Source organism: Podarcis tiliguerta (assembly GCF_965153285.1).
Source record: "Podarcis tiliguerta genome assembly, chromosome: 17".
In the NCBI taxonomy this organism is placed as follows: domain Eukaryota; kingdom Metazoa; phylum Chordata; class Lepidosauria; order Squamata; family Lacertidae; genus Podarcis; species Podarcis tiliguerta.
Genome location: NC_139550.1, coordinates 10,189,597 through 10,209,182, shown reverse-complemented (window position 1 = coordinate 10,209,182; position 19,586 = coordinate 10,189,597). Strand labels below are relative to the sequence as shown.

The following is a 19,586-nucleotide window of genomic DNA, read 5'->3' as shown; positions in this document are numbered from 1 at the left end:
TGGCTCACTGGAATCCAGGCACTTCCTTTCCACCAGCCTCTCAGTGGCAGATTTGTAGAGTTGAAAGGCTCCCGTAGGGTCATGTAGTCCAACCCCCTGGAATGCAGTTTTTAAATGGCACACGGTGTGCAGAGAAAGGGTTTTCTCCCTTTCTCGGGACACTGAGAACTTGGGGACCACCCAGCGAAGCTGAATGTTGCAAGGCTCAAAGAGAGATGACAGAAAGTCCTTCACGCAGCACATAGTTAAAACTATGGAACTTGCTTTTCACGGGGGACAGTAATGGCCACCAACTTGGATGGCTTTAAAAGTGGATTAGACAAATTCGTGGAAGAGGAGAGGGCTATCAAAGGCCAGGATGGCAATGATCTGCCTCCACAGTCAGAAGTGGTGATGCTTCTGAATACAGAATACAGAAACCACAGGAGGGGAGAGGGCTCTTGCGCTCAAATCCTGCTTCCCATAATGGGCATCTGGTTGGTCACTGTGAGAACAGGACGCTGGACTAGATATAAGGCCATTGGTCGGATCCAGCACACTCTCCTTCTGTTCTTAAGGGAGTAATTATTACCCAAGGAGAATTACCCTTTTCCCATTGCCAGATTTACCACGGACTTTGCAATTGGAGAAAGTAGGAGAATTTTTTTTCCAAATGGAAAATAGAAGTATACAGAAAACTATCCATTTTTCCATCTTACTGTAGGTTTCGTTTCATTTGGAAAAGTAAAATTTTATTTTATGGTTTTTCACTGTTTACATTTTGAATTCGATATATATGGGGGCACAAAAATCTTTTAAGTGCTTAGGGCCTCTAAAGGTCTTAATCCGACCCTGTGTCAAGTGACCCACGTTCTTTGCCCACACAGTTTGAAATCAAACCAGCAAGGGAATGGGCGCAACATGGTCGTGCTGTGTCTTCCCAACTGCCCACAATCATACAAACATCACTTTTGGCAGGGAGCTATGTCCTTACCTGCCCCACACCTGATGTCTTATACGAAGCTGGGTGTAGGGCAGGTGGGGATAATTTTTTAATTGGTTTAACATGTTTGCTATTAGTCAATGTGCACTCCAACATGTTGCATTCTTGAACTTATTCCATGATATCAGTAGGTGCCCTTCCTAAGTAAATCCATGCCGTGTTACTAAGCACTTTGCCAAATACCCTATTTAAGTTGAAAGCAGCAGTTGCCAATGATTAATTAGAAAGTCAAACACAAAACCCAGCTTTCTGCAACTGGAGGAGAGATGCATCTATCTACATGTTTCAGCAACCAGAAATCTCAAATGCTGAGGGTCTTAATAGAGTGTTCTCCTATGGTACGGACCTCCTAAGGCCGGGACATTTGCTTCTTTGACAAGAAGCAAAGTTCTGGAATCTCCCTAAGGAGCATTCCAGAGTTCCAATGTAAGAAGCCAATTCAAATATTTTGCCCGCTTTGTGGTCTCTGCCCCCCAACCTCCAAGGAAAGGGGAATGTGGATTGCCAACTAAGAATGATCAAAGCACAGATTGTAGGACGTATAGGACAGTAGGCAAAGAAAACTTCAGTTTCCCTTACCTGGGAGAAACTGAGGCCGTTCAATGGGTGGCATTGCTCCTCTACTTTTTCCACTGCCCCGGTCTGCTTTCGAAGGCGTTCAGCTTCTTGGGCGAGGTAGAGATCCAAGACAGGTACACCACGTGACTTAATGTCCACCTCAGTCAGAGAATTCACCATCAGCATGACCCATACTGGCCTTTTCCTCTCCCAGTTCCCTGCGATGGCATTGAAGAGATAGTCAGCATACAGGCCTTTGCCCCGTTGGTCTGGAGTCATCCAGGAAGGCATCATGAGCTTGACGTATTCCAAGTGGCGCTTGAGCCGGCGGTAAATGTCCCTGGGGAGCACATCCTGAAGGTTTTCGCCCTGTGGCAGGAGCTGGCAACTGGTAAGAGCAGATATTGTGTAGGGATCGGTGAGGTCCAATTCAAAGTAGACAATATGGCTCTGCTGGAAGGCCCTCTTGGAGTTGTCAGGGATAAAATCCCAGACCCGGGTATACGGGACGTGAATGGTACCAAAAAAGTAGGACGGTGGGTCTCTTTTTATAGTCCACAGGAAGGAGTTCAGCTCACTTTGCTGAAGAGAAGGAAACACAACAATGAAAACAGGGCACTATATGGAGAGATAACATGGGAGATCAGCGTCAGTCATAGTCAATTGGTGGACAAGTTGTTTGGCTGGGCTCTAAAGTCACTGAGACAGTAGAGCTAGGCTTTGTGATTGCTAATGTTAAATGGCATCAAAACTAGTCTCCCCCCCCCCCAAAAAAAAAAATGAGTGGCAGAAAAAAGCATATTACCTAAATATTAGAATCCAGCAACTATTCCCTCAATGACCAGCTACACAAGAGATTGCAGAAACAGAGAAAGTAATCTTTGGGGCAAGCAGAAGGATTGGCTAACTGGTCTAATGCAAGCTGAAGTAAAAATGGACATTTAAAGTTCACAGCAATAAGCAACGTACACACATATTTTACACGAAAACGATGCATTTCTCTAAACATATATCCTTTTGATAACAGAAAGGTTTGCGGGTTGTTGTTTTTTGTAAAAGCACATAAATACCTACCCCCAAGGTTTTTAAAAAATGTATTTCAAAGAGCAAGAACTTTGGTTTCACTTCAGTAAACGTGCAAGTGATTTTGTAAAACATCAAAGTCCCCAACATTTCCCAATATGAAAAAATTGTGATGCTTCAAACATCCCATATTTGCTTTTATTAGTTCAAAAATCTAATACTAAGAGACTAACCTAACCTAAAGATAAAGGCAAAGGATTTTTTTAAAACAAAAGAAAAACAAAACAACTATTTTATGTGGTGATAAGATGAATGAAGATAACTGAAAACCCAGAAAGGCGAGAAGTGTCACCTACCCACTTAAAAGCAAACAAAGAGTCCTGAAAGCCGCCACAGGCTTGGAGAGGGTTGGAAGGTCAACACTCCTTTGTTTTAAACAAGCCTGATCTTTATGTGACAAAGAGCACACATAAGGATCCAAGTCTATCTAAAAGACATCGCAGAAAGAAAAGGTATTGCCCCCTGGACCGCTCAGAATTTCATTAACTCCCTTCTCTGTTTTCAAATCTAATGTATTGAAAGCCCCATGATGAGACAAAGACCTGTGTTTGGGATGAATGTCCTATGCAGGGCATTGGTGATGACTGTCAAGACTCTCTGCGCTGCAAATTTAAAACTAAATTTTGTGGTTGGGGTGAGGGGAGGGGAGGTCAGTCAGCTTACACCACCAGAACTGCTCTTCCCTCATAATAGGTTTTTTCTAAACCCTGCATAACAAAACAGGGGTTTGAATGGGAGCAAAAAAAAAAAAAAAAAATGAAACCCAAGCAGAGTGCTTAGGTGGGTATCCCTCAAATACTTTTCTATACAGTGGTACCTCAGGTTACAAATGCTTCGGGTTACAAACACTTCAGGTTACAGATTCTACTAACCCAGTAGTAGTACCTCGGGTTAAGCACTTTACCTCAGGATGAGAACAGAAATCGTGCAGCGGCATCAGGAGGCCCCATTAGCTAAAGTGGTACCTCAGGTTAAGAACAGTTTCAGGTTAAGAACGGACCTCCGGAACAAATTAAGTTCTTAACCAGAGGTACCACTGTACTTTATAAAGTCAAGAATATTACCACCTTCTTACAACCTGCGGCATAAAATGGGACCTGAGAAACATCTGCAAGACCACAGTAAGCGGGGTTTACTCACCACCGATGATTTATAAACCAAGAGGCAGCTGTTTCCATCATGATATCTAGCAATAACTAGGGACAATTGCCCTCTTAGACAAGGGGCTACTTTCTCAATGCAGGGGGAAGCCTAAGCCTGGTGTGTACCACTTTGGAGCACAGGTGGGGGGTTCTTATGTGCTCTTCCATGCAGAAAGTGAATAAAAAGCTGACATGTCAGAAAGAATGGTTCTAGCCTAGCATTCTCCCCAACATGTTACTCTTCCATATGTAGGGACCAACTTGCTTTCTTCAATGGAGGGCATTCCTTTATTTGACACCCCCCCACACACACACCCCTACAGATTGAAGTGGTAAAGCCCAGGCTCAAGTTTACCATGCCAATGAGCACTAGGATGTAGATAGGACAACATGAGGCCAATAGAAGCCAGGTCTCCCACAGGCTCCAGAGAGTGTCAGCCATTGGCATCTATGGACTATGGACGGCTGCCAGACTCTGAGGGAGTGGGAGTAAAGGTAAAGGGACCTCTGACCATTAGGTTCAGTCGTGGCCGACTCTGGGGTTGTGGTGCTCATCTTGCTTTATTGGCTAAGGGAGCCGGCATACAGCTTCCGGGTCATGTGGCCAGCATGACTAAGCCGCTTCTGGTGAACCAGAGCAGCGCACGGAAATGCCGTTTACCTTCCCGCCAGAGCGGTACCTATTGATCTACTTGCACTTTGACGTGCTTTCGAACTGCTAGGTTGGCAGGAGCAGGGACTGAGCAACGGGAGCTCACCCCGGCGCGGGGATTCAAACCGCCGACCTTGTGATCGGCAAGCCCTAGGCTCTATGGTTTAACCCATAGCGCCACCCACGTCCCTAGGGAGTGGGAGACCAGGGTTCAAATCCCTACTCCGCCATGAAGCTCACTGGGTGACCTTCAGCCAATTCCTGTCTCGTAGCTTAACCCATACCTGCCCCCCCCCCGAGGACTGAAATTCTGCTGAATTTCATCTTGTTAGTTTCAACCCAGTTTCATATTCTACCAATGTCGTTTTGAATGTTATACCTATTTTCTGAGGCGCTAGCGAACCCTTCGGGTTTTGTGTCACCTGCAGTTTTGATAAGGATTTTCCTCTCCATCTAAATCTGGAGTTGTCAACAAGTAATCCATGGGTGCAATGGTGCCTTCAAGGACTCTCCCTGGAGCCCAAGAAGCCTCTGAGCAAGGTGTTTGAAACCTAACACATAAAACACCCAGAAAACAATTAAAATCACAAATAATAAAAAAGATAAAGGAAGGTTTTGCAGTGACTCCAACGGTGCAATACAGAGCAAGCAACCAGAACTGCCATAAAGCATGTGCAACAAGGAGTTACAGCAGGTGCTGCTAAGCCTCTTGGGCTTGCTGATCAGAAGAAGAAGAGAAGAGTTTGGATTTGATATCCTGCTTTATCACTACCTGAAGGAGTCTCAAAGCGGCTAACAATCTCCTTTCCCTTCCTCCCCCACAACAAACATTCTGTGAGGTGAGTGGGGCTGAGAGACTTCAGAGAAGTGTGACTGGCCCAAGGTCACCCAGCAGCTGCATGTGGAGGAGCGGGGAAGCGAACCCGGTTCACCAGATTATGAGTCCACCGCTCTTAACCACTACACCACGTCAGCGGTTCGAATCCCCACGATGGGTTGAGCTCCCGTTGCTCTGGCCCAGCTCCTGCCAACCTAGCAGTTCAAAAGCATGCCATTTGAAGTGGAAAAATAGGTACCGCTGTGACGGGAAGGTAAACAGCGTTTCTATGCGCTCTGGTTTCTGTCACGGTGTCCCGTTGCACCAGAAGCAATTTAGTCCTTCTGGCCACATGACCCAGAAAGCTGTCTGTGGGCAAACACTGGCTCCCTTGGCCTGAAAGCAAGGTGAGTACCACAACCCCATAGTCGCTGCCTTTGACTGGACTTAAGCATCCAGGGGGTCATTTACCTTTTTTTCACCTTTACAGTTAATCCTGGCTCTTTGTGACAGGTATAAAGGTAAAGGTACCCCTGCCCGTATGGGCCAGTCTTGACAGACTCTAGGGTTGTGCGCTCATCTCACTCTAGAGGCCGGGAGCCAGCGCTGTCCGCACACACTTCCGGGTCACGTGGCCAGCGTGACGAAGCTACTCCGGCGAACCGGCACCAGAGCAGCACACTGAACGCCGTTTACCTTCCCGCTATACAGCGGTACCTATTTATCTACTTGCACTTAAGAGTGCTTTCGAACTGCTAGGTGGGCAGGAGCTGGGACCGAACAACGGGAGCTCACCCCGCCGCGGGGATTTGAACCGCCGACCATGCGATCGGCAAGTCCTAGGCGCTGAGGTTTTACCCACAGCGCCACCCGCGTCCCAGACTGTGACAGGTATACCTGTCTTTAAATATATTAAATACCTGTTTAATCACAGATCACTCTCAGGCAAACTGTTTATTGAGCATTCATCCCAGTTTGTTTGCACCAAGTTTGAGGGAAGGTTTTATGATGTCGTATCAAGCAATTGCTACTCCATACTTTCCAATGTTTTCCCCATTACTTTCTTACAGCAAAAAAGTACTATTTAGGGGATAAAACTATTGTTGCACAAGAGTGCCACATCAAAATCACTTTAATTGTGATTTGCTTGTGCATGACTGAATCTCATCTGCAAAACAGCGACACTCTGGAAGTGACGTAAGTCATACTTCATATTTTTAGGTGCGCTCCTAAAAACCTGATGTGTGAAAAGGGCCTAGATCTACTTACTTCCATCAGGTCCTTAGCCTGGAGGACAAACGTGGATATAGTTTACTTGGCCTTCTCATGTACCAGTCCTACTGAAATGGATCAGTGCTACATATAACTTCCCCCAATTCATTTTGGCTTGCACACAGGCTTCGAGTGGCCTTTGGCAGCCGAGAGGTGTTCATTCCTTTCAGGGGAAAGCTATTTTGGCAGGCTCACTAATATGTTTTATTTTTTAGGTATTTAAAAATAGATGCAAACCTAATTCAAGCTATTTACAAAAAAGAAATCCAAAGATTTCATTGCCTCTTGCTGCCCCCTCCCCACCCACAAGGAAAGGATAAAATAGCATTTCTAGGACCAAAACAGGAAGTAACATTCCATTCTGGAAAGAAACGTTTCCCGTGTCATTTGTTGGTAAGCGTATTCAGTGTTGTGGGTTCACAGGAATGTTTGGAGAAGCAACAAGCTTTTCTCGTTGATAATCCGAATGGGAACATATCTGAATGTAGTACCCTATAACCTGCCATCATTTTCACCTTCAAAGATAATCTGAAAACTGTTTAGTGGGAAACATTAGAGCTACAATACTGCGTGCCAGTATTATCTAATATGTTGGAGAAGCTTGGGTTCAACACACAGGGCAAATTCCTATGTATCAGGAGGGCTGCTGGCTGCTTTGCCTGCCATTCCCCACACTGCTTTTCTAAAAGACAACAGTGGGGGAAGTCAGAACATTAGTGGTTCTTTTCACAAAATGTAGTGAAATTTTTTTAAAAAACAAAAACAAAAAACGGCAGCCATGTAGGGTGAAGTTGAAGGGGGAGAGAAAGCTATATTGCTCCAGGAGGCAGTTGGGGGGATGGATTGAGGTTGAATCCTGACAAGACAGAAGTACTGTTCTTGGGGAACAGGGGGCTCCCTGGTCCTGAATGGGGTAACTGTGCCCCTGAAGGACCAGGTGCGCAGCCTGGGAGTCATTTTGGACTCACAGCTGTCCATGGAGGCGCAGGTTAATTCTGTGTCCAGGGCGGCTGTCTACCAGCTCCATCTGGTACACAGGCTAAGACCCTACCTGCCCACAGACAGTCTTGCCAGAGTGGTGCATGCTCTAGTTATCTCCCGCTTGGACTACTGCAATGTGCTCTATGTGGGGCTACCTTTGAAGGTGACCAAGAAACTACAATTAATCCAGAATGCGGCAGGTAGACTGGTGACTGGGAGTGGGCTCCAAGACCATATAAAACCGGTCCTGAAAGATCTTCATTGGCTCCCATTACGTTTCCGAGCACAATTCAAAGTGTTGGTGCTGACCTTTAAAGCCCTAAACGGCCTTGGTCCTGTATACCTGAAGGAGCGTCTCCACCCCCATCATTCAGCCTGAACACTGAGGTCCAGTGCCAAGGGCCTTCTGGCAGTTCCCTCGCTGCAAGAAGTGAGGTTACAGAAAACCAGGCAGAGGGCCTTCTCGGTAGTGGCACCTGCCCTGTGGAATGCCCTCCCAACAGATGTCAAGGCAATGAAGGCGGCCCTGTTTAGGGAAGTTTTTAATGTCTGATGCTGTATTGTTTTTAATATTCGGTTGGAAGCCGCCCAGAGTGGCTGGGGAAACCCAGCCAGATGGGCGGGGTATAAATAATTTATTATTATTACTATTATTATTATTATTAGAACCTAAGAACTGGCCCCCACAAAATCAGGGATAGACAATTTAGGAATTTCCTTAACAGAAAAGAAAATGTCGCTTCCAGATGGCCTGTTAGCCAAGCATTTGCTTGTTTGCACAGAGAAGTTAGCAGACACCAGCTATTTATTGAGCCTTAATTTTGATTTGCGTGCAGGGAGAATCCAGGATGCTGTGCCAAGCAAGTATCACCCCACAATTTCCAGTGCATTTTCCTATCGCTCTCCCTATGACCAAAAAAAAAACCAACTCATCATTTTTGGGTAAGGGGATGGGTCAGGCTTGGTGTGGAAGAGGGCCAGAGCAACTGTGACTCTGATTGACCTGAATTTGCCACTAAGGGATTGAATCATGCCAGAAGAGCCACACCTCTGGAAGCTCCCATAGGTAAAAGTTAATACAGAAGTCCAAGACAACTCACATTATTTGAGAAGTCTGGGTTGTATGCAACTAAGTTTTACTCAGAGTAGACCCAAGTTAGTTGTGTCTATTGATTTCAATAGGTCTTCTCCAAATAGAACAAGCATTAGCTATAACCTTCCTCAGAAATCATCTCTAATGGTGGTGTTGTTTAGGGTGGTGAAAAGAACAGGCCTTCTCTGCAGTGGCTCCCTGTTTGTGGAATGCTCTCCCCAGTGAGGTTCACCAGGCACCTTCATTATGCACCTTTAGGCGCCAGACAAAAAAAGTTCTCTTTAACCAGGCCTTTGGCTAACTGACATCCAATGTCCTTTGAAAATTTGTTGAGGAGGAAGGGGTTATAGGGTTGTTTTTGTTTTTATCATTATGTTGTTGTGTTGTAGTATTTATTTTGTGTTTTTATATTGTAACTCCCCTGAGACTTGTGGGTATAGGGCAGTATGCAAATTAAATAAGTAAATAAATATAATAATAATGTGCTGGACCAGGGTTCAAATCCAGCCACATGAAACCCACTGGTTGATCTATTTTTCAGCTTGACTTACCTCACAGGGTTGTTGCGAAGAGAAAGCACAGAGGGGAAAAACATGTACTTGAGATCTTTGCAGGGAAGGGGGCATAGAAAGGTAGTTATTTTATTTTATTTTTATAGAAAGGTAGTTATGATTTGAAAGAAGTGACTGAAACATATAAATGGAGATTTGCTCGGTTTTAAATATAAGGTGCCAAACAGAGAGCAAGGCAAGTTAGACACAGAATGGAATGGGGTTATGGGAATTCCCCCTTCAGTCAGACGACAGGACCATCCTCTTCCTACAAAACACCCTTTCGAGATAATTTTACAAATCAGAATAACAGGCCCAAATGGACTGCGGGGAAGGGAATCTGTTTCCGACTTCATGATATGCAATGTCCCAGGTATGCAGCAGGCAAGATGCTGGTCAGGAGGCAGGATCTGGGCTCCAACTTCAAAGCAAGAGAGCAAACTGCTGCGTCCAGCACAACAAACCATAAAAACATAGCAGACTTACACCTTACATTTTGAGCTTCAGTTCAAAAAAAGTACCCAAGTAAGAAGCACGGACACACATATTGCCATTATGAAGAAGAAGTAGAAGAAAACGACAACGGAACATTCCTGGCCCAAATAATGTTAGTACGAACCAACTTTAGAAGTCTGTGCCAATGCAGCACACACCAACAACTCTGGCTGTGACCCTGATCAAATGACTCCGACAAATAATGTTTGGTGACTTCCTATTACCTGAAGCCAAGAACATTTTGTGTAGGGCATAGCCTCCTTTTTATTTAAAACTACACAAGAGGGTCACTTGCTAGCAATGTGGTAGGAGAGACAGCCCATTTCTCCTCCTACCCTACATCAATCATGGTCACACATGTGTACACCCTTCGTTTCAGAGCAAGCACCCAACTCTCTCCAGAAAGTTTGCTCTGCCCTCTTCCATTCCACTTCAGCCAAGTGGCTTAGCTTCACCCGCTGGACAAGCGCTGCAACTGCAGGACACAAGATTCAGGAGGCACCAAGAAGCAACCATACAGCTATCTCAAGCGTCCAATTTTATTTAAGGGCCAACTCATGGCGAGCTTCTCCATTCAGACAGTGGATGAAGAAGGCTGGCAGATCAACCTCATTCCCCCACAGCTGCCACCATCCATCTGCCCCACACCATCAGCTGCCCTCCAACACAAAGGGACAAAGTCAGGCTGAGTGTGTCACTGGCTGCGTTTTAACTTTAAATAATGGTTGCCTTCACTGCAAAGTGGGCTGTACTACAGGCTCTCTTGAGGCCATGTCACGCAGTCACCTCCTATCTAGTGCTCTGGAACTGCGCACAGTGCTCTGGAAATTATGGATGCTCCACTGGAGGGGGAAGGAGGGGGAAGAGTTTTGTGCAGCAAAGGTCTATCATTGGAGCTGCAGACACAAACAGTATGAGGTTGGGAAATATTTGCAGGTCCACTCAGGCAGTGAAGTTCCTAACAACAGCATTACAGTGGTACCTCGGGTTACAGACACTTCAGGTTACAGACGCTTCAGGTTACAGACTCTGCTAACCCAGAAATAGTACCTCGGATTGACAACTTTGCTTCAGGATGAGAACAGAAATGGTGCAGCGGTGGCATGGCGGCAGCAGGAGGCCCCATTAGCTAAAGTGGTGCTTCAGGTTAAGAACAGTTTCAGGTTAAGAACGGACCTCCAGAACGAATTAAGTTCTTAACCCGAGGTACCACCGTATATGCTGGAATTGCAAGGGCAATGGGCATGGATATAAAACATCACCACCTGCAAATCATGTTAAAGGCAGAACCACAGGGCCAGTTCGAAAGGAGCAACACCAGCCCCACAGCATTTTCAGTGGGGCAGAGGCACCTCCACAGACATGTCAGGGTATTAAGTCAAGCCTTTATTGGGGACCTCTGGCACAACTCTCTCTGCAAAACCAGGCTTTATATACTTGACCAATATTCAATATAGTATAGTGACTGGGAGCGGCCACCGAGACCACATAACACCAGTCCTGAAAGACCTACATTGGCTCCCAGTACATTTCAATTCAAAGTGTTGGTGCTGACATTTAAAGCCCTAAACCAGGGGTCAGAAAACGATTTCAGCAGGGGGCCGGTCCACTGTCCCTCAGACCTTGTGGGGGGTGGTGGACTATATTGGGGGGGGGGTGAATGAATCCCTATGCCCCACAAATACCCCAGAGATGCATTTTAAATAAAAGCACAATTCTACTCATGTAAAAACACGCTGATTCCTGGACTGTACGCAGGCCAGACTGAGAAGGCAATTGGGCCGCATCCGGCCCCCAGGCCTTAGTTTGCCTACCCATGCCCTAAACAGCCTCCGCCCAGTAGACCTGAAGGAGCATCTCCACCCCCATCATTCTACCTGGACACTGAGGTCCAGCTCCGAGGGCCTTCTGCCAGTTCCCTGCCTGCGAGAAGCGAAGTTACAGGGAACCAGGCAAAGGGGCTTCTCGGTAGTGGTACTCTTCTAAATGTAGAATGCAAAGAAGAGAGTCCAATTTAAATAGCACTTAGCCATAAAGCTCACTGGGAACTAGGGCAGTCATCTCGGGCAGGGAGGGGGGCGGGGAAAGGGGGGGACTCCTGCACCTTTAATATGGCGCTGGAGGAGACTCTTGAGAGTCCCATGGACTGCAAGAAGATCAAACCTATTCATTGTTAAGGAAATCACCCCTGAGTGCTCACTGGAAGGACAGATCCTGAAGCTGAGACTCCAATACTTTGGCCACCTCATGAGAAGAGAAGACTCCCTGGAAAAGACCCTGATGTTGGGAAAGATGGAGGGCACAAGGAGAAGGGGACCACAGAGGACAAGATGGTTGGACAATGTTCTCGAAGCTACCAGCATGAGTTTGACCAAACTGTGGGAGGCAGTGGAAGACAGGAGTGCCTGGCGTGCTCTGGTCCATGGGGTCACGAAGAGTCAGACATGACTAAACGACTAAACAACAACAAGAAAGCACAGGATCTCTCTTTCTGACCTGGCCACCCTACTGGTGACAGCCTGCCCCTCCCTCTCTCTCTAAACTACTTGACCAAGTTGCTGTGATCATAAAATGGGAGAGGAACCTCCATTTGAAAAAAAGCATGACAAAAACTTAATAAATAAGGAAACATGCTCACCATTGGGTAAAATCCACCTTTAAGGTCTAGCTTTCTTTTTTTAACTAATCAGGTGAAGCTGGTGCTACTTAGCACAAGGTGAGTGAATGTGAGCATTTACCTTCCATTCTCATGGAAGCCAACTTAACACCAAGGAAAGCTACAGGTGGCAATACATTTTAATTAGGAGATAATGAGCTGCCTTTGAACACGTTTCACCTCCCACCTATCATTCAGACAGCAATTGCATTTGCTTAATCTATGCTATGGGAAATTAAAAGGGGAGTTTTCAAAACCACAGCTGCAGGTTGAACACAAATGCAGAATCTCACCAAACCCCTGGGCCAAATCCCAGCCAAAGTTAAGCACTTCTAAAATACAATTCTCTCCGTGGCAAACCTAAGCAGCCACATAAATCTCTCTGCCAGAAGCCAATCCCCACTACGGAACTAAAACATGTACCTGATTTACCGTACTTACAATAAATAACCAAGAGAATCATCATGAAAGGAAAGAGGAAAACTTGCTTTTCAAAGTGTAAAAACCTCAACAAATGAAACCATGTTTTACTGCTGTACAACACACTTTAAAGTCCCATCTATTTAGGTGGAAAAGGTTGACGCAGGTATTGAATCCTGAACCCTTTCCTCTTCAGATAGCAAGTATTTCACTTCAAGGTCCGGCTTCTGTAATAAAATATGACTTACATATGGCAAAGGGAAGTCCAGAGGTCAGGTTACCAGACTTCAAGCAAAACAGGTATCAGATAGGAGCAGCTGCATCCAAAACGTCACCCTCTGTTTGCAGAGGGTGTGCATGCGCAAACAAAACCCACATGCAAAACACGAAGCGTTTAATTTTCACTAATTAGCATTCCTATAGCGCCTTCAAGTGTTCAAAGCACCTGACATATACCGGTAATAACTCCATAACCGTTACAGTGTTCCTGCAAAAGTCAGCAATATCATCTCCGTGATCATTACAACGATCCTGTAAATTAGGTCAGTATTTTTATCTCCATGTTGCAGGTGCCAAGGCTAAGTGAGAGCGGCTGGCCTAGAGGTGACGTTATCACAGTAACCCTTACAACAATCCTGTGAAGTAGGTCAGTGTTATTATCTCCTGATTCATAGCCAGTACAGCTTTGCAAGACCAAAGCTGTACTTCCCCTTCCCCTAGTGTAGTCTTGCTAAACAGTGACCACAAGCCTTATCACACAGATTCAAACACAGTGACTCAAGTACCATTTATGTGATATGCTTGAAAAGGGTGCAATATGTATTAGCAATGTAGCAGGCAATTTCTTCTGTTTTCAGTGGTCCTGCTCCCCTGCCTAATGCCAACCAGACAAGAAGCTTTTCTGCAGCACCTTGTGCCCATGCCAAGAAAAGCTTGTCCTCTTAAATTTCTGCAAATCAAGCTGCTATTAAAGCCACACCAATAAAAAAAAATAGCAGCCTTAAGAATCACAGGCAAGACTGCAAGGAGGAAGATGCTCATGCTACTTTGATGTTGCAGAGCAAGCACCAATGTTCAAAGTAGGCAGATATACAGATAGGGGCAGAACACCAAGAAGATATTACGGAGTTCCCGAGTGATATCTCATCCACTCCATAACTGAATTTAGGACTTCAGTGTAGAATTAGTGGGGTTCGAAAAACACACGAAATCTTCATCAGTAGTAAATCTGCCAATTTTTCAACCAGCTTATATCACCAAGGCTTAAATCCTACCCTTGCCTACTCAGAAGTAAGTGCCATTAAATTCAGTGGGGCTTACTCTCAGGTTAGTGGGTTTAGGGATTGCAACCTAAGCCCTTAAACAACAGCTTGAGTCCAGGCATTAGCAGGTGATAATGCTAAAAAGCATCACCTGTTGATTTCTGCAGATAAAAGTGTTGTTAAAGAGTCTTAAGGGGGGGCACTTTTCTGGTCAGCTAGAATCCTTCCACCATACAATCAGCATCCCCGCCCCACCCCACTCAAAAAGGATTCCTGACTGTAGCCAGGTACCTCCTTTGATCAACTAAGTGCTTCCACATTTGTGTGCAAACCAGGAGTATAGAAATCTGCTACTCTTGCTTTAGAAAAACAGCATTTTTTTAACGAGTTGTTCCTATACAGATACAATATTCCCAAAAATATTTCAAACTCAACTGAGTTTTGTTTGGGGGAGAATTTGGTAGATTTGAGTTCAAAATGCACTGGGGGAGTCTTTGAATAAAATGAGGCAGGTATCTAAATGCACAGAGAAGTTGACAATGCTGTATTATTTTTACGGATACTTTTAAATCCTGTTCACCCTGAGAATGTGTGCATGATTCTTGGAGAGACCCACATCAGTTCTGGTTGGTAAAAGCTACCAGAGAAGGCTGGTAAATACTGGTTGGCAAATACTTTGCTGTATTAAGGTAGCGTTCAAAGGTGATGAGGCTTGTACGAAACAAACATTTCCTAGATATTACTGAACTTACTAGCTATCAACCAGTCTCAGCTATGCTATTCTTGAATAAGGCACAGCATGTGCTGGACTTGCAATTCCAGGGATGTCCGATTACCTAGTTTCTCTTCAGTCTAATTCCCATTCTGGTTCAGGGGAAGAAACTGCTCTGGTCACCCTGATAGATTAGCTTTGCTAGAAGCAAGACAGTGGAAGTAAATCTGCTGCCTATGTTGAACCTCACAGCAGCTTTTGATAGAATTAAGCATGGTACCCTTCTCAGCAGCCTGGAGGCACCATCTTACTGCGGTTGGTTCCAATAACTCCAGAAGGACAAGTCTCAAAGCAGAACTAAAGGACTTGTGTTCATCATCTCTATGCCCTTAGCTCCTGGAGGAGTCCTGCAAGGATGCCCCTTTCCTATGTTTTTCAACATCTACATGAAACCACTGGGAAAGGCCATCCAGAGTTCTAGGTGAAGTGTCATCAGGATGCTACCAATAACTAACTTAGTTGGTCTCTAAAGTGCTACTGGAAGGATTGTTTTTTATCAGGATGCCAGTTATACCCTATTCTGTTTCTCCTCTCAGTCCAATTCTAGGGGAGCTCCTAAATCAGTGGCTGGGACCAGTGAAGGACTAGATGTGAGCTTGGCTCCTAGAGAGGTGCTTCTGCCCAGCTTCCACTGGTTCACCAACCATGGCCTTTTATAGAGAAGTTGTACACACCTTGGTTACTTTCAGTTTAGACTGCTGTAGCACCCTCCATATGTGCCTGCCCTTGAGAAGTGTACAGAAACTATAATTTAGAACAGAAAACAGCAGCACTGCTGCTGACAGAGGATATGATCACCTGCTTTATCAGTTGCACTGGCTTCCAATTTGTTTCTGGGCCCAATTTAAGTGCACAGTTTAAAGCCTTTAAATTACTTTTGGAACAAGTTTTCTGAAGAATCTCCTCCTGAGCAAACCTATTTGCACACTGAAGCCATCAGGCATGTACTCCATGAATGTTAGTAGCATCCATTGTTTCAGATGCCACCATGGTTGTCCACCATTTTCTGTATGCTTAGAGGATGTATATTGACCCATTGGACAAAAGAAAAACACTATCTGATGGTAACCAAGTTCTATTAAAGGCAATGGAACGGAACTGGGGACTAGCTCAAGTCTCATTTATTTCAAGGGAACTACAGTACAGCTTTGCAAAGCTGTGTATGCCTCCTGGAGAGTAACTCCCACTAAACTCAGTGGGATTCTCTTCTGAATAAATGCACATAAGATAAAGCTGCTGCTTGTGACTAACTTTTGTTGGACTGAGTCCAGTGTCTCTACAGCTTGTTTTGTTAAATGCCAATTTATTTCTGTCATTGTCAACTGTGCTTCCAGATGACCCACACAGGAAGGGCCTAATGCATCACGATACACTGTTCTAATGTCATGTTAACTGTCTCATGCCCCAGTCTGCTGCATGGCAATAGATCAATATTAACTTGCTTCCATTGAATGCATTTAGAATTAGAATGGCGAAAACAATTTTCAAAATAGTTCTGTGGACTCTGCTATAAATTCTCTCTGTGCTGGTTTCCTTTAGCTGTCCTTTTCTGGGATTTCTCCCTCTGCTCCTATCAGCAATGGCCATGATCCTGTGCACAGCTAGGTAACCTATTTTTAACCTATGGGGCTCCAAGAAACAAATGTTAACTCTGTGGAACTGGCAGGCGGCCTGATCTTGTGCATGTTTACTTAAAAGTAAACATTTCAGTGGGCCCAGACTTCCAAGTAAGCATGCATGGGGTTGTGGTGTTGGCTGAAATATTTCCTTCCACCTGCAGTTCTTATTAAAAGCTGTTCAGGAGTCAGGCCAGAGCAAGCTTACTCAGAAAGATACTCCACAGAGTTCAGCCTTAGCTGCAGTTCCATGAACGTTTGGGAGGACACCTCTGCTGGACACAGTGGGATGCCTCTGAGTAAACATGCTTAAAGATTGGAGCGAACAACCTTCTTTTCCAAAGACTTTTCATAGTATGTCTCAAGGTATCTTCATATTCTGCATCTCAATTAGCATCTACAGGGTATGGGATTATAGAGGTCATCCACAGAACAGCTTGGTTTTTCCTATGATTTGTGAAGGCTGCACTCTCTTTTCTACAGGGTTGTGTTTTCCCCCCTAAGAAAAATGCACCCGTTTTTAAGAGTTATGGCAAAGAAAAGTTACTTTAACTAGAGTTTAAGATTTTTCAGCAGCCTGCAAAACGCGGGATGTACGAGGAAGGCTTTAGCGCAGTTAAAACCCTACCCATTTTTTTAAGGTGTGCAAGAGCAAAAACGTCTCCCTTAAAAGGAACAGGAGATAAAACAAACAGAACAAATGAAGCCCTGATGAGGTGCATTCGGAATGCAAGAACCGCCTGCCAGCCTTCCATCCTGGCGGGATGCTATGGGGAAAGGGGGGGGGGGAGGAGGGGGTTGGAGGAATTGGCAAAGGAGTGAGAAGTGTTAAAAGTAAACAAAACCAAAGAGTGGATGACCCAAACAAACAGCAGGCTGGCACCTCCACTGAACCTTATCTCCTCTCCCCGCTGGATCTCATTAAAGGCACTCTAAATCCCATCAAAGGCTAATTTACACCCCAGCCTCATGTCTTTCTTTTTTTTTAAAGACATCACTCCACCCAAACGACGGCCAAGGCGGACATCACTTCTCTCTCTCAACTTCTAGGACAGGCGTTTCCCCCTCCCAGGCCGCCTTTTGCACGCAGCTGCTGGAGGCGAGATCCCACGTTGGCAGGTTGGGGTCTACTCAGAAGCAAATCCTTCCCCCCCCCCCGCCGCCCCGCCGGCCACTGAGTTCAGTGCAGATGACTCCTAAGGACGTGCGGGGAAGGAACTCGAGGCTGCAACAGATTCCAGAGCAGGAGCCCCCTGTTAAGTGTCTTGCAAAGCAGCAACAAAGAGCAGCACACCTTCCACACGCTCGCAAACTGGCAGTGCAGATTTCATGCACCGGGAGCCAGAAGTCCAGCCCCGGCTGTGACTGGTGAGCCTCACTCCCGGGCAAGGGTGCATGTGGACGTAGCTCTGACACGCTCCTCCTGCCCCCTCCCCAGCCTATGCCCCCAACACACCCATTTAAAAGTGCCGCATGACACTGGTGGGGCTGCCTTGCAAGCGAAGGTGGGGTGGGATGAGGCAGCCCAGTTTGCCGGCAGCACTTTTCCCCTCCTGCAAAATCCCTGCTGACAAGTCCAGCACCCGGCGTGAAACTCAGTTTGCAAAAGGAAAAAACACACAGCAAAGCAGCAGCAGCAGCAAAACTTTCCCTCGTGCATGCGAAAGTGCGGTGGGTGGATACAACAGCGGAGCAGCTAAGTCCCCCACACCCCACTTTCTGGCGCTGCTCCCCTCCAGCCCCCTAGAAAATCTACACCCCAGTGCCTTGCACACCCGAGTTTGAGAGACTTCCCCCAAATGGGAGAATATAAGCAAAAAAAAAAGTCTCGAGGCGACTCTGCTGGCTTCGCGCCATCCTGCCCAAGTTTGCAGGAGACAGTCTCTCCCTCCCCCCCCCGCACCCCCACCCCGGACTTCTCCCCTCCCCCGGGAGTGAACTTACTTTCCTGTGGGTCTGGCAGCTGGGATCCCGGCTCTGCTTCGCTCCAGCCAGCAGGAGGAGGAGACAGTTGAGCAGCAAGCCAGCCCCGGCGCTGTGCGCCACCATCCTAGTTCACTCCACGCCCGGAGCACCGATGGGGGGGAGCAGGCAGGCAGGCAGGCAGGCAGGCAGCGGGGAGGAAAAGGAAAGGGCGGCGGGAATCGGCTCGCTCGCCTCCGCCAAAGTTGCGCCGAGTTGGGTTTGTTTTGGTTTTTTAAAGCCCGGCCCGTGTTTTCCTCCCGGTGGTGCACCTAAGGCGGCTGCCCCAGCGGCCCAATCCCGAGTCATCCCCTAGCCAAGCCTTCCAGGCGCTGCCCCCTCCCCTTAAAGGGTCCCTGTGCCAGGCGGAGGGAAGGGGGGGGCTCGCCATGCCGAGGGGAGGGGTGGGGTGTGTGCGGAAGCAGGAATTCCCTCTCCCCCCCCCTCCAGGGACGGGTCCTTTTCTCCTTCCCTTATGGAAGCTCTCGCCTCTTTGCAAAAGTTGCTTCAGCGCCGAGCTGTGCAATCCCGGCGGCAGCCCCTGGATGGAGGAGGCACGAAGGCACGCACTCGGCGGGATTGGCCGCAGGAGGTGCCTAACCCTAAACTCGCTCCCGCCGCCGTCTCTCTCTCCCCCGCTCCCCCACCCCGAACTCCCCCTTTCTCTCTCCTCTCTGACCTAAGCGCCAGGGTCCCTGTCGGCCTCCTGGTGGATTCTCCCGATCTGGCAAGTTGTAAGGCACATTCCCTTAGTGGGACGTCCAGTTACCCAGAGCCACCCTGGAAAGGAGATAGACCAGGTGCAAAGTAGCCTGGGAGAAAGTCCAGTGGTTTCAATTGAAGGAATAGCAGAAGTGCATGCTGGACCAAATGGCCCTTCTAGTATAGCATCCTATTCTCGCAGTGGCCAAACAAATGCCTTTGGGGGGGGGGAGCAAGCAGGATCCCAGCATAAGGGTCCTCTCCCCCTCCTGTGGTTTCCAGCAACTGCAGCACCCAGTTGCAGACCCTCCAAGTCAGCGGTTCTCAACCTGTGGGTCCCCAGATGTTGTTGGACTACAACTCCTCCTGAGCTCTGGGCTTGCTAGCTAGGGGTGATGGGAGTTGTAGTCCAACAACATCTGGGGACCCACAGAGAAAGGCTGCTCCAAGTGCTCCTATTTTCCAGGGATAGTCCTGGATTTACAGAAGCTGTCCTGGTTTCTGATTCCATCCCATAAAGGTAAAGGTACCCCTGCTCGTACGGGCCAGTCTTGCCAGACTCTAGGGTTG

General features: G+C 46.8%; 1 protein-coding gene across 8 annotated transcripts in view; it reads right to left on the bottom strand.

The window, feature by feature from the left end:
- Positions 1 to 19,586, bottom strand: part of TRABD2A (TraB domain containing 2A) — a 115,706-nt gene that overhangs the window by 49,726 nt on the left and 46,394 nt on the right. For 3 of the 8 annotated variants that reach the window (XM_083420142.1, XM_083420144.1, XM_083420149.1), the window contains exons 1-2: positions 17,809 to 18,045; positions 1,562 to 2,122 (exon numbers count right to left, since the gene is read on the bottom strand). In XM_083420142.1, the coding sequence (XP_083276268.1) occupies positions 1,562 to 2,122; positions 17,809 to 18,012 (765 nt within the window). In that variant the 5' untranslated portion in view covers positions 18,013 to 18,045. Of the gene's footprint in view, positions 1 to 1,561; positions 2,123 to 3,165; positions 3,416 to 3,527; positions 3,678 to 17,808; positions 18,046 to 18,296; positions 18,936 to 19,586 lie in introns of those variants that run through there. The other 5 variants (XM_083420147.1, XM_083420148.1, XM_083420143.1 and 2 more) reach the window with 4 other exon arrangements.